The 14,934-nt window shown below is 37.5% G+C and overlaps 1 protein-coding gene across 1 annotated transcript in view; it reads left to right on the forward strand.

Moving 5' to 3' along the window:
• The window catches only part of UTRN (utrophin), a 313,286-nt gene that overhangs the window by 75,628 nt on the left and 222,724 nt on the right, over positions 1-14,934 (forward strand). Inside the window, exons 25-36 of the mRNA XM_062490124.1 lie at positions 620-790; positions 3,023-3,202; positions 4,750-4,884; positions 5,380-5,529; positions 6,903-7,064; positions 7,400-7,528; positions 7,962-8,135; positions 8,702-8,857; positions 10,210-10,380; positions 12,279-12,458; positions 14,170-14,298; positions 14,434-14,604. Coding sequence (XP_062346108.1) covers positions 620-790; positions 3,023-3,202; positions 4,750-4,884; positions 5,380-5,529; positions 6,903-7,064; positions 7,400-7,528; positions 7,962-8,135; positions 8,702-8,857; positions 10,210-10,380; positions 12,279-12,458; positions 14,170-14,298; positions 14,434-14,604 — 1,908 coding nt within the window. The remainder of the gene's footprint in view (positions 1-619; positions 791-3,022; positions 3,203-4,749; positions 4,885-5,379; positions 5,530-6,902; positions 7,065-7,399; positions 7,529-7,961; positions 8,136-8,701; positions 8,858-10,209; positions 10,381-12,278; positions 12,459-14,169; positions 14,299-14,433; positions 14,605-14,934) is intronic.

Consider the following 14,934-nt stretch of genomic DNA (forward strand, 5'->3'; position numbering starts at 1 on the left):
GAGAGTGTGGGAGGAAAGTCTGACTTTTTTGTTGTTGTTGTTGTTTCTGAAGTCTAGAATATTATGCTGTCCCTGTATAATTTTTATCTGTTTCCAAGCAGCTTTGAAAAATAAAAGGCTATAAATAGACTACCACTCCAGTGTATTTGGTTGTTTCTTTTGGGTGGAATCTTTCTGCTGTCTGTAGAAACATACTTATTTGTTGCAATTGCTGATTGGAGAACCTTGCTATTGATGTAGAATCCAGAGTGTCTGGGCTGTGGAATGAAGTGAGACCGGAAGAGTGTTTTATTGCTCAGTGTAATGATATATCTAACTATATGATACTTGTAATAAGAAGAGGATTTTATTCTGACTTTTTCCAGGGATTGTTACCAGTTTATGTTCAATGAAGGGGGGGGGGTGGAGAAGTAATTTCTTCTTCCCTTGCTTTTAGATTTTGTTGATCTGCTAAAACAGGTTAATAAGTTTGTGTGTGCATGTAAAAGTGCTTCATTAATTAAAACGGCCTGAAAATATTTTGGTGGTAAAATGTTTTAACAAAGACTTGTGGTTTTTCACATGTACAAGGACATTTAAGTGACAAAGCTGCTATTTGTTTCTCCACCTTGCATTCTAGATCATTAGTCAGAAAAATCGCCTGTCTGAAAGTCAGGAAAAAGCTGTAAATCTGAAGAAGGATTTGGCAGAGATGCAAGAATGGATGACCCAAGCTGAAGAGGAATATTTGGAGAAAGATTTTGAGTACAAGTCCCCTGAAGAGCTAGAGAATGCAGTAGAGGAAATGAAGGTCAGTAATGCCAACTCATTGTAGGCGCCCGATTAAAGAGAAACAAAACTTTACAGCTTTGGGGGTTGACCTTTTATGGAATTATATTTGTGGAAAGGAGCTCAGGTCATGATAAGATTAATGGCATTTTTCATCTTTGCTTTGTGGAATTTTTGATTTTTAAAACATAAACTATAAAAGCAGATGTTCTTTTTGGCCATGAGCAGTAGGGAGTTCATAATAAATAACAGCTTGCTCAGCTTTGGAGTCAGGCTTTTTGTGTTTAGCATATTAAACATTAGGAATATGGAAAAAAATTGCAGGAGACAAAAGTTGATAAAGGTAGAGTGTCATCTTTTATTTCTATCTAAATTAGTTGTTGGGAAAACATTCTTCTGCTATCTCTTGGATCTCATTTTCTTGTCCCCTAGATATTGTAACTCCACACTTAGAAAATTCTTTTAACACAGGTGTGTTGTAAGGTTATCATGTGGTCATCATCTGTTGTAAACATGTTTTTTTTAACAGCATGAGTTGGAAGAGATCCACAAGGATCAGTGAGTGATGTTGGTCCCTGCTTCTCTAGTTTTGGGCCTGGTGGCAAAATAAACGGAGAGGAAGGAGATATTTTTGTCTCATTATAATATTGTCAGTTAAACAGATAATTTTCTGGGATATATGTACAGAGAAAACAATTCTCTGCTTTTTAATCTAAGAGTTCAGTCATATCTTCATAAATGTTTTGACTTGTGTGTACACTTTTTAAATTAATATCCACTATACTGTTACTGGATGGCCTGTAAAAGAAATATTCCCCCTTACAAATGCTTTGACAAAGCCATTTGAAGTTTTGAATTGGCATTTTTGAAGGGGTTTTCTGAAGCAGTCCTTAACAAGCGGTTTTAATATATTCATGTCCTTTGAAGCCATTTGAGATCACATAGTCTGACAGCTAGCTGGACACAAGCCAAGGAAAGAAAGAGCCTTTTTTTCATTGGCAAATCTGTGAGACTTTTAGCACATTTACCTTTGTCAAATTCAGATTATATTATGTATATTATGACAGTTACGTCAGTGAGCCTGTAAGCTTATTCTAACACTTACAATTCCCTTTCATTTGCAGTAACAATATTATCCTACATTTAGGGACTACTTTCAGGACTGTGAAAAGAACACTGGATTTTGCTCATTTTTGCATGTGGTTTTAAGTTTGCCAGTTCTGCTCTCATTTGAACAGAGTGGAACTCCTGCTGACATTAGGAGGAATAGGTTTAAGACAAGGCTGGGTGATTTTTGAAAATCCTGCTGTAAAATATTTTTCTGAGATCCTGTATTCTCTGCTCTTCTTTGAACTCATTTTTTTTATTGCCTTACATTTAGAAGACATCTTGAAATATATGTACAAAAATTATGCTAAATTCTACTATATAGTTCAATACCTTATTTATCAGAGGCATTTCAACTTCATAAAACTGTTCTTCGAACCTGAAAAGAAAGATGTGAAACAGCCTCTATTTCTGGAGCCTTTTATTTTTCTCAGCAGGGAGACTCAGACTGGTCTGTCTGATCCGTCTTCCATCTATCCTTCTCCTTCAATTCTAGTGAAGACAGAATTTGATAAGTGATAACACAGTTTCTCCAGACCTATGTGTTGAGAGTTATACTGTACTTACTCTGTATATGTGTTGTCAGGCTCTTCTGAGTGTAGTTAGATTGAAAGAAATCTTTTAGCTGTCCCCTTTGTGTGTTCCTTGAGCACACCCAACAGCTGTGAGGGAGGTTCCAGCTTTGTAGTTGCACAAGTCCTGGGTAATTACATCATCTTTCCTAGATAACTTTGGGAAATAGTTACTGAGCACTGAGACTCATCATTTCTTTAAATTCACCCTGCCTTTTTTCTTCCTTGTATACTTGTTTCTAGCAAACACCTATTTTTTTTTTCTTCTGATTAATTTGTTTTTTGTATTGGCATGATAGCATAGAAATAGCGCTGAGCTTTTTTTTTTTTTTTTTGCTTTGAGTCGTGAGGATTTTTTTAATGAACAAACCTTAAATGGTAAATATATCTGTATGCATAATATACAGATTGCTAACATTACCTGAATTCTATGCAAGTTAGTGCTGTATTTTTAGGCCCAAGAAATACATTGGCAGCAAGACCTCCAGTGTGAAGCTGTTGATCTTTGATTTGAGTGGTGAGTAGCTGAGTGTAAGGCAGTTGAAGGTTGATAGTGTAATATGTTTTTTTGACAGAGAGCGAAGGAGGATGTGTTGCAGAAGGAGGTGAGGGTGAAGATTCTCAAAGACAACATCAAGATATTGGCTACCAAAGTGCCGTCCAGTGGTCATGACCTGGTGACTGAGCTGAATGTTGTGCTGGAGAACTACCAGCTACTTTGCAATCGGATCCGTGGAAAATGCCACACTTTGGAGGTAAGAATGATAGCTCTCTGCTTAGGATTATCTGTTCAATTCCTTTATTGACAGTCTGGATGAAGGCATCGAGGCTGCCCTTACTAGATTTGCAGATGGCACTGAGTTGGGTGGAAGTACTGATCTGCTGGAGGCTAGGAAGGCTCTGCAGAGGAATCTGGACAGGCTGATTTGGTGGGCTGAAGCCAAAAGTATGAGGTTCAACAAGACCAAGTGCCAGGTGCTCACTTGGGTCACGACAACCCCATGTAGTGCTGCAGCCTGGGGAAAGAGTGGCTGGAAGATGTCCAATGAAAAAAGGACCTGAGGGTGCTGATACACACCCATGGAATGTGAGCCAGCCCTGGTGGCTCTGAATGGCATGTGTTGGAAATAGTGTGGCTGGCAGGACTGGGGAAGTGATTGTATGTACTTGATGCTGGTGGGGCCACACCTTGAGTGCATTGTCCAGTTCTGGGACTTTCACTAAGAGGATGACATCAGGGTGCTGAGAAGATCAGCAAAGCCAGTTGGAAGGTCTGGAGCACAAGTGCTGTGAGGAGCTCCTGAGGAAGCTGGGAGTGTTTAGTGTGGAGAAAAGGAGTCTTGAGGGGTGATCTTGTTGCTCTCTACAGCTGCTTGAAAGGAGAGTGTAGCCAGGTGGGGTTTGGCCTCTTCTCTGAGGCCAGTGTCAGGATGTGAGGAAATGGCTTTAAGCTTCTCCAGAGGAGGTGTAGGTTGGGCACTGGGAAGAATTTCTTCACAGAAAGAATGATTAAACATTGGAATGGGCTGCACAGGGAAGTGACGGAGTCACTGTCCCTAGAGGTGTTTAAGGCAACAGTGGATGTGGCATTTAGTGCTATGGTCTTGTTGACAAGGTGGTGTTTGGTCACAGGTTGGATTGGATGATCTCTCAGATATTTTCCAACTGAAGTGGTTCTGTGATTCTGTAAAATGAGGGCAGGTGGCACAAGAGGAATGGAGAAGGTACTGAAAATGTCTGAATACAGTAGCTTCAGCATAAATGTGTTTTAGTCCTTTCCAAGATTGCTTTCCGATGAGATGATGTCTTTGGAATCCGTGAGACACCATCTGACTTTGTTTTTATAATGGTATTCAGTGCTTCCTGCAAATAAGTAAACTTGTCCCATGGTCCTGTTACTGATTTGTTTTCCAAAATGGCAAAAAGGAACTTATCAGAAATTAAAGGTTGAAATTCAATAATAAGTAGAACACGTGATTACAGTCTGGGGTAGGGTGTGTGCCTCCTGTCTTTCAAAGAAGGAGCAGATGCATTTTGTTACATTCTTACACAGTTATATGAACCTTTATTTCAGTGAGTTTTAACATGAATTTAGAGACTTCTATACTCCTTTCTCTCTATCTCCCTGATAGAGCTGTGTGTTTTTCTGTCTACAACATACTGTACTGTGACATGTTTTTAAATATTTTCTACTTGTCTCTTTTAGGACATTTCTCAGACACATATCTCTTAAGCTGTTCAGAGGGTATATGAGCTATGCCTGGCATTCTAGGCTAATTTTTTTATTTTCTGTTGATCTTAGGAAGTGTGGTCCTGTTGGATTGAGCTGCTTCAGTATCTTGATTTAGAAACAGCTTGGCTAAACAATCTGGAAGAAAGAGTGCAAATGACAGGAAATCTGCCTGATAAATTGGATGCTGTCAATGATGCTCTTGAGGTATTATAATGATTCTCTTAGATGAGTAATTTTTTAGATAGCTCTGTTTAAAAAAAAATAAAATTCTGCACTTCAGTAGCATACTGAAATGTGCTGAATATTCTAATTCTTCACATTAAATGAACATATTACTCTGAGTTGGAAAAGGATATTTGTAGCATCCTCCACCAACAGTGGACTTTTACTGTACTTGGTACTGTGGTAAAATTATATGCTTTTTCCTGGCCTGTGTAAATTGGATAATTCCTTCCAGGTCTATAGTAGTATTAAATTATGTGAGTAGGCAAAAAGTGCTATGAAGTTTGATTATCTAAAGTAAAATCACCTGTGTGCCATAATGCCATGTGCCATTATGAATTAAGCCATAACTAATTTATGCTTTTAGAGCACTCTCAAGACAGTTGAAGTGTTAAACTTGTGTATACAATCAGATTTCCAGCTCTGAAAACACAGCAATATTCAATGTCTTGACCTTTAAAACTTTTTTCTGATTAGTCCCTGGAATCAGTCTTGCGTCACCCAGCTGATAATAGAACCCAGATTCGGGAACTTGGGCAGACGTTGATTGATGGAGGGATTCTCGATGACATCATCAGTGAAAAATTGGAAGCTTTCAATGCCCGCTATGAGGAATTGAGTCACTTGGTAAGAACTTGGGGTTAGGGTTGAAGTAGACTGGATTTTTCAGCTCAAGTCTGAAATGATACTTGTTAGCTGAACTCAAAAATGACAGCCTGCAATACAGGAAAAGAATAAAAAGCATCAGTGTTGGCGGCTGTTTTCAATTTGTAAAAATGTCCAAATAGCAAGATGCTTTTCTGTTTTTCATTACATGAGTCAAGTTTTGTTTTGCAAGCTTGCTCTGCAGGGATGCCCTGGTATTTTTCAGATAAATTTGACAAAAAGTCAATTCGAAAACCAAGGAATAGCTCAATATTAACAACGTAATATTGCCTTGCTACTGCCATAAATACTGGTCATTTTCTCACTAACTGTAAAAATCAGGAGAATAAGTGACATTTTCACTCTGAGAAATAGCTGGGAAGAAGTCATATTGAAACAATGAACAGAAGGAAAACATTCTTCTCATTAGTCATCTATTAGGTTGTCCTCTTCCTCTTCTCCTACAGTCTAGTCTTTTATAGATTTAAGACGTAGAGGAAGACTAGTCGTATTTCAGGTAACACAGATTTGTAATTTTTGTTCTGTGTCCTGGTAATACAGGACCCTGCCAAATTGCAGGATGGGAGTTGTTTTCTGTCACTGATGAAAAAATGTTACTATAGAGGGAATTTCAGTTCATCCTCTTTACAAGGAGCAACATGAATGCAGTGCCCTCAGCTGGGGGCTGTGTGCTGGCATTTAAGTTAGCACTGACTACTGTTTTTCCTGTTATAGCAGTATTGCCATATAAAAACCTGTTTGCTTTGGCAGCTGCAGCACTGGCACTCTGAGCTTTTGACAACTCTCCACATCTGTGTGTGGTCATGCACTGGTCTGTGGTAGTGGGGAATGTGTGTTCCTGTGCAGGTACTGACACTTCAGATGCTGTTAAAGGAAGAGGCAATAAAGGGAAAAATCTGAACTTCTGTTTTGACAGTATAATCGAATGAGTTTATTGTTTTGAAAGGAAATGTGAATGTTAACATATCAAACAACATTGGTCTGTGGTCTATTGCGCAGTTCCTGTTTCCCACTGAATAGCTACTTTTTGAAACTGGTGTGGTTTTAAGAAAATACTTTCTTCCAAAGGTAGTAGGAGAGGTGTGTTTTTGCTATTTCATATGTATCTAGCAGCAGAACTTTGCTGCTGTTCCACTGTTTGTCAGCTACTGGTTCTGAAGCCACGGCAAAGTTCAAAAATTGCTTGTTTCTAGGATTTCTTTAGCCAGTCCTCTAGGTGTAGGATTTTTTTTTTTTTTTTTTTTTTTTGTCTCTCCTACCTTGTTTTGAGGAAGTCTGCTATAATTTGTATTGAATTACTGCTTCATCCTATCTGACCTTTCTGTCTTACTTAGGCGGTGAGCCGACAGATCACCTTGGAACAACGGCTTCAGACTATGCGAGAAACTGACCACATGCTGCAGGTCTTGCAGGAAAGTTTAGGAGATCTGGATAGACAGCTGACATCTTATCTGACTGATAGGATAGATGCCTTTCAGATGCCCCAGGAGGCACAGGTATTTCTGTTTAGTTCTTCACTACTAAACTTTTGGAAATATTTGATGATAGTGTTCAGTCTAGACTTAGTAATTAATTTTAGTCCTGGGCTGATGCACTAGGTATTGTTATTTTTTGTCATCTGGAATGTTTTCTTTTTTTAAGAAGCTTGTATTGAATAACAGCAGCTTTCTATATAGCAAGCTGACATCAAAGCCAGAATATTTAAAATAAACCTGGTGGTGTTTAAGTTCTGCAGAGTAGATGTACTTCTGGTGGGTGGTAAGAAAGCTTCCCTTCCTCTCTCTGCAAGCAATTTTGTAATGTATTTTTTTCTGCTTCTGTGATACGGCAGAAAATTCAAGCTGAGATAGCAGCTCATGAATCCACCCTAGAGGAGCTGAAGAAAAGTGCTCGCTCTTTCCCTCCTGCTTCTCCTGAATGCAGGTCTCCCCGTGGTGGAACTCAGCTGGATGCTTTGCAGGTAAAGACATGAGTCACCCTTACACATTGCTGTGTCAGCCTGTAAATTATTTGGTGCAGTCAGCTTGAACCTCAGAAGAAACTAGTGCTTTTATGTGCTTTTATAAGGAAACAAAGAGCCCTAGATGAATTGAACAAGGAATCTTAAATTTCACAGGTGTCATGAGATAAATGCTGAAAGTCAACAAGTCTGTGTATCTGAGTAGAATGGCTATTTTCAAAGCATATGGTACAGAATTGTCTCTGTCTTGCAACTCAGAGATTAGGAATAGGTGATGGCCACATTTTGTTTTTGCCAAGCCAAAATTCCATGTACATTGATTTGTGGTGTCATGATGGGTTGTTATCTGTGGTGTGAGATGTTCTAAAAGTTATTTTTTGAAGTACAGGTACCAATTTAAAACAATCTTTCAATGTAATATTCATTAAAACAGAGAAAGTTCCGTGAAGTATGTACAAAGTATCAGCTTTTCCAGAAACCAGCCAATTTTGAGCAACGAATGTTAGATTGCAAGCGGGTGTTGGATGGTGTAAAAGCAGAACTTCATGTCTTGGACGTGAAGGATACTGACCCAGATGTAATCCAAGCTCACTTGGAGAAGTGCATGGTATGTATGCAATGTTCATCACTCATGCTTGTTTTTTTTTTTTTTTTTCTTTTTTTTTTTGGTGGAGTTCTTGTTCTAAAACTCTCTCCTGAGGAAATTTTGCTTAAAATCATCATGGACCATGGAAAGCACTAACAGAGCACTTGTTAACTAAAAACCTCATATTCTTGTAGGACATAAAAGCAGTGGGCTGTTGATCATAGATAGAGTGGAGCAGCTGAGTTTATAAAAACTCTCTTCCCTGGTTCATCCTTATGTTCTGGAGAAGCATCACAGTCATTAATATTTGAACAAAACAAATACTGTGCGTAAGATGAAGTACAGATCACAGTGTTAGCCTTGGAATCTTGGAGTAAACACTATTAAATTATCAATCTTACTGATTTTTGAAAATAAAAACTAGAATAAAATACAGAACATTAGGAGTTTGCTATCTTCTTGTCAGCTATTGTTATTAATTCATAAATCAGAGTTTAAGTGCCATTTGAGGGTAAGGTCCTCAAAGGAAGGAAATCAGAAAACTTGCACTACAAATGGATCATCAATATACATATTTGTGCTTTTAGAAACTCTATAAGACCCTCAGTGAGGTGAAATTGGAAGTTGAAACTGTCATCAAGACAGGAAGGCAAATTGTACAGAAACAACAGACAGATAATCCCAAAGGGATGGATGAGCAACTGACAGCACTGAAATTTCTTTACAATGACTTGGGGGCACAGGTAAGAAAAATAAATAAGTGTATGAATATTTGTCTGCATGTCATTTCTCTTCTTTGTTGTTGAATGGTGTTTTGAGTTTGATTCTAAAGCTGATAGTATGTAGGCTAGTTGCTGCATCTAGGAGCAATCAGTGGAGAGATTAAAGATTACACATACCTCTCTGAAGGAGAGGTAGCCTTGAAGAAAGAAATCTTTGCAGAGTTTTGATTGCCCTGGCAAAGTTGACCTACCATTCATTAAAGTCCTTTAAGAGAATTTATGGTCAGATTGTCATGTGAGAAATGAGTCAATTTGAGGTTTTTTGGGTGTCATGATGGATTTGAATTGTAGTCCACCTAAACGGTTGCTCTCAGTGTGAAATAGAAAATGCAGGCAAACCTGTATTTCCCATTTACTGCATTAAATATTGCATAATTTTCTTAATAGTTGAATATTTATTTATCCAAGAGAAGCGTTTAAAACTGGTTAAACCCTTACTAGGAAGGTAGGACTTTCAACCTAAATTAAGATGGAATCCCAAATGGATTTGTGTCTGTTCATTGCTCCATGAATTAAGCTTGGTGTAAAGGGTCAGATTACAGTCATATCTCAGAATGCATCCTAGGAAGTATTTTGCAGTTGTAAAGTTGAGAACATCCAGGAAGCTGTTGATTCTAGAAGGCATGTAGACAAGAGATTAGGAAAGGATAGAAAGGCAGAGTTACGTGAAGTATAATGTTACAATTTTTCTTTCTGAGCAGAGAACAGAGCACAATTTTTCGACATGTCAATTAATTCTGACTCTGGAACTTGGAGTTCTTCTTAAGTCTGTGTTAAAATTTAAGCAGACTAATTTTGTAACTAGTGTGAAATACAAATTATTTTACTGTGGCAAACATCAAATTTCTTGTTAATTTTATTGATAGGTTTTTAAGGGCAGATTAGATTTTCAGTGAAATTTTTCTTTACAGCTTTCTGCTAGCAGGCCTTATAAATTACTAGGGGGAATTGAGTTTTACCTGTGTGAGTGACTGACTGGATTCCATGGTCCTTTGAGTTTCAGCTAAAGGATCAAAATAAAGTGATAAACATCAGTTTGGTGGTTGCTAGCTATAAATAAATTGGTATGGAGATTTCTTTGTCTCCTTTAGGTGTATCTCAGTTTAAAATTATTTGTATAGATTCTGTGTTCTATAGTAAGATGCAGATGCTTATTAATGTTCCTTTTAAAGTCCTTCCTTAAAGCAGGACAGATTTAAGATGGAAGGATTTTATACATTTTGGCGGATATTTTAGCTGGCTAGCATTTCGCATTTGCTATCTTTTAAAATCTAATTTTGTTTTCTCTCTTTCCTCTTAATTTTTTTTGGTAGGTGACAGAAGGAAAACAAGACCTTGAGAAAGCAACCCAGCTGGCACGCAAAATGAGGAAGGAGTCTGCTTCTCTGTCAGAGTGGCTGGCTACCACTGAAGCTGACCTTGTGCAGAAGTCCACTTCGGAGAGCTTGCTTTCTGATCTAGATTCAGAAATTGCCTGGGCCAAAGTAAGCATGCTTACTAAATATTTGTAGAAAAAAATTCTGATGTTATGGCAATACTGTGTAGAAGTGGCTGTGAATTTAAATTCCTGTAACTTGTTCCTAAATCTCCCACATCCTGAAATTTTAGTAGAGTCAGTAGTTCATGTTCAGTACTGTACTGAACATGATCTGTTTCATCTCAGGCATCTTGTGTCAACCTTAAATGGCCAGTGAAGTATTTAAGATATTACTACATATTTGGTACTAATAGGTATTTGACTTATATCTTACGTATCTTACATATGTTTTACGCATTTCACAAGTATAATATTCTTAAAATTATCAGCAAATATAATTGTGGACTGGACCAGATATTGTAGTAGTAGAGCAAACTGAAAGTGCATTGAATGGAAAGTACATTCAATGATAAATTGAGTTTGTAACTATTTATTGAAAGTTTTGTCTTCAAAATGGCAACTTTGCAGAACAGGAGGCTACTGTAATTCCTTATTTTCTTTCACCTACAAGTTGAAGCTTTTAATTAAAACAGGAAAATGTGTTAGTTACTTTCATCAGAGCAATTACATTTTCTCACACTGTAGAAATTTGGATATTACTAGGAGTTAGCAACAAGTGTCATTTGATACAATTCAGCAGTACTGACCTTTCCAGTTTTTGTTTTCTGTCACCTTTTACTTGTGGAACGGTTCTGTCTGCAGTCTTAAAACTTGAAAGCTCACCAAATTGCAAACTCATCTAATATAACCTGTTCTCATACATTTAAATCAGGATTAGCAATTATTGGCACTAGGGTTTTGCTGTGGCAGTATCCACAGGATTCCTCTCCAAACAAACTTTTGAATCCTTATTGGAAGTATACTTAGCATACGTTTGTAAGCCGTGCAAATAATGCTTCTCTTATGCTGCACCACCAGGAGGACAAGTCCTTTCTGTTGCATACAAAGTTGTCCTTTCTGTTTTAAAGTTTTCTAGAGGCAATTTTAAAATGTATTAACTTGAGTACTTACTTCTGTTTCTAGGATAAGTTATGATAAAATAATAAATTACTTCATAGATAATATGTTCAAGGAGCTTCAGACACTGGATGTGATTAAGTGCATTCTTCACCACACTGTACACTGACATCATAGAGCTTTCTAAGTAGGCAGATATCATCGCTAATAATTGTTGATCTTGTATGGCAAGAGGTCTGTTTTTCACATGGAAACCATGTGCTGATATTCAAGAGATAACATATTGCTTAATTTGCTTGTCAGTATGCATACTTTCAAAAAAGATGGGTTTTTTAACTCTTTAAAAGCAGAGATTACTTGGAAAAAAGAGTATAGCTAAAGATGCATACATTTACAAATCTTTATATAGATAATATAACAGTAGGGATTCTGTGATATGTAACCACTGAATTGAACAACTGTAGTAATGAGTTGTGATGGTTCTCAAGAAAATATTTAGCATTGGCCTACCTCATTTCTCGTTGCTGCTGAGTGAAAAAGTATTTTAATAGGAAAAGATATGGGGGAATCCAAGTCTCCCTTGAAATTTTGTGCTTTACAGTGCACAAAATAACCTTTTAAAAATAACCTTTTAAAAATGGACTTGCTATGTAGTGTGATTAATTTGCTTTACGTACATAATGAAAAGAAATGGTGAAGGTGATCTAAGACAACAACCCAAAAGAGTCTCTAAGTTATTCAGGACATTTACATGCATTGTGCTCTCACTCTCTTAAAAAATGAGATCACTATCTACAGAGAGTGACTGTAAACAGAAGGCAATTGCACTTAGTTAAATTCTTTCCATAAGTGAAGATCATCTAAAATGTATTTGTTTCCTGTGGAAGTAAAAATCTGCCTCATTTGTGTTTGAGAGCAGTGCAGTGTTAATGGCTGAACTTGTTTCAGAATGTGCTGAGAGAGCTGGAGAGGAGGAAGGCTGATCTGAAGAGCATCACGGAAAGTTGCACCGTGCTCCAGTCTCTGGTGGAAGGGAGTGAGACTGTCCTGGAGGAGAAGCTGTGTGTCCTTAACGCTGGCTGGAGCAGAGTTCGAACCTGGACCGAGGACTGGTGTGACACCTTGTTGGTAAGTTGCATGTGTGAGAAATATTCAGGGTAGCTCTCCTTCCACCCCTTTGGAGTAGTTGGAGTTTTCGCTTGTCTCACTTCACTGTAAAGGGAAGTTTCCATGATGCCTCATGGACTTAAAAGAATATGGAATGGTTTATGCTGTAGATGGAGAGGTAAGCCGTGAGGTGATATACAATGAGGAAAATGTAAAACTGGGCTGCTACATGTGCTGCTCTTTGTTCAGCCTGAATATTCAGCTTCTGTGCCAGCTCCAGCATGAAGAGAGTGGATTTGTATTGATAGATTTCCTTGAGACCCAGATGATGGGTATATAATGGACAGTGGATAACTTTGTAGTGGTGTTCAGCAAAGCACTTGTGACTCTGTCAGCCTTATTGCTCTTTCGGACAGATCATAACTGCAAGTGTTCAAGAATGGCAGCAGCATCTGTTTGGCTGATTAAATGAAAGCCCAAGCATATTATACACCTAAATCTGCTAATTAAGCTAAATGGACATGAAACAGTCTACCACTGATAGTAATATCAGACTGATGGTTTTGTATAAATAAGGTATTTTGGTGTTGTTTAGCTAGTTATGACAATCAACCCATATCAGGGACTTCTGAAGGTGGAAGTTGTGGAAACTTTAGTGTATATGTGGATGGTGAGCCCTGTGCCTCCTGTCCAGTGCTTGTTGCAGGTGATAGTGTTCGTTTTGTAATCCAATTCCATGTTAGGAGTAGTCAGGTAGTTTACCTTTATGTGTAAATGCTGTAAAGGTGATCCATAACAAAATACTTCTAGATTATATCTGGTGACAAGTATTATCTATGCTCTCTGTATTAACATCAAGAAACTTACAGCTCCATGTAGCAGAACAACAATTTGACCTTACAAAGCACAGTCATAGGCTTTCTCTCGTTTCTCTTACTTCTCCCTTCCCTTTGTTTTGCTATTCTAAAAGAGCAAATCTTGTCTACCTTTTTGTTTTGGTGAAAGGCTTAAAGAGATGGTTACTTCTCTGAATCTGATACACTAAATAACATGACGTCTGTCTGCAGCACCTAATGTTGCAATTTCTTGACTGCATGTGAAAGCAGACCTTATTAACATGTCTACAATTTTGCAACTTTTCTTAAGAGGAAGAACTATTTTAATCTAATCAGTAAAATATCAAAATATGTTTGCTGTAATTTGTAAATCTGGTGTAATCCCTTTCCAATAAAAAAAAAATTGAACAACCACAAGCAGTGCATACTGTTGCACCTGCTAGTGCTGATAGAAAATATTGTGGAGTTTCTAGTTGGCTGAGGTATTATGATTTGGGTGTAATGCTGTAATACATTGTCTCTCTTTAGCTGTACAAATTACCTCAGCTACTTTTATTTCCCTTTCTGTGAATTAGAAATTATATTAACAAAGGGTCTAGAATGAAAATTGAATTTTTAAAAATACTATTAAATATGAAAGGTGCAATGTAATTTTCAGTGTTTCATTCCAAAGTGTGTCCATAACACAATGTTATTGATCTCCTTCCTACTCATAAGATTTTGGCATGGTTGATATATTTGATTTTTTGTGGGTTTTTTTTTGATGTGTAGGTTTTTGTGTTTTTTTTTTTTTTTTTGGTTTGTTTTGTATTTGTTTTGTTTTTGGGGGGGATTTTTTTGATTGGATTTTTAGAAGTTTCTCGTATTCATACATTTTATTTTTCATCTTCTTCCAGAATCATCAGGGCCAGCTGGAAATCTTTGATGAAAATGTTGCCCATATAAGTACTTGGTTGTATCAGGCTGAAGCCTTACTGGATGAAATTGAGAAAAAGTCAGCTAGCCAAAAGGAGGAAACCGTGAAGGTAGGAAATGTCATCTGTCAAAATACTACCAGTCAACCATGGATTCTAAATGATGTCAAATTTGCTTCCTGTTTATTTTAAGATATCTTTCCTTGCCTAGGTAATAACTACTTTTCATTTTCTACCACTTCTTAGCGTTTAACATCTGAATTAGATGATGTCAGTCTCCGAGTGGATAATGTACGTGACCAGGCTGTCATCTTAATGAACGGTCGGGGCGTGTCGTGCCGGGAACTTGTTGAACCCAAACTGGCAGAACTCAACCGTAATTTTGAGAAGGTCTCTCAGCACATCAAAAGTGCCAAGGTGAGGATGAATGAGCCCTAGAACTTGCTTGGGAGGTCTGTGCCAAGAAGATGGCAACTGGCTGTAGTGGATACATCATTGTTTACTAGAGCAGCACTTCGCTGCTTTTGAGTTCTGTTTTAAATGTGAAAAATAGACTGATTTTTTTAGACCAACTGCTTTTTTTTACCTGAGTAGCAGGTAATAACTTGTATTTCATGGGAAAATTTGCAAACAGCTATTCAGAAAATTGTATATATTGCAGTATGTATTTTTGAGCTACAAAACAATACCATAAGCTAATGTGACTGGAGATTTTTCTTCTTTTTTGAGAACAAAATACTCAGATTG

Source organism: Cinclus cinclus, chromosome 3 (genome assembly GCF_963662255.1).
Source record: "Cinclus cinclus chromosome 3, bCinCin1.1, whole genome shotgun sequence".
In the NCBI taxonomy this organism is placed as follows: domain Eukaryota; kingdom Metazoa; phylum Chordata; class Aves; order Passeriformes; family Cinclidae; genus Cinclus; species Cinclus cinclus.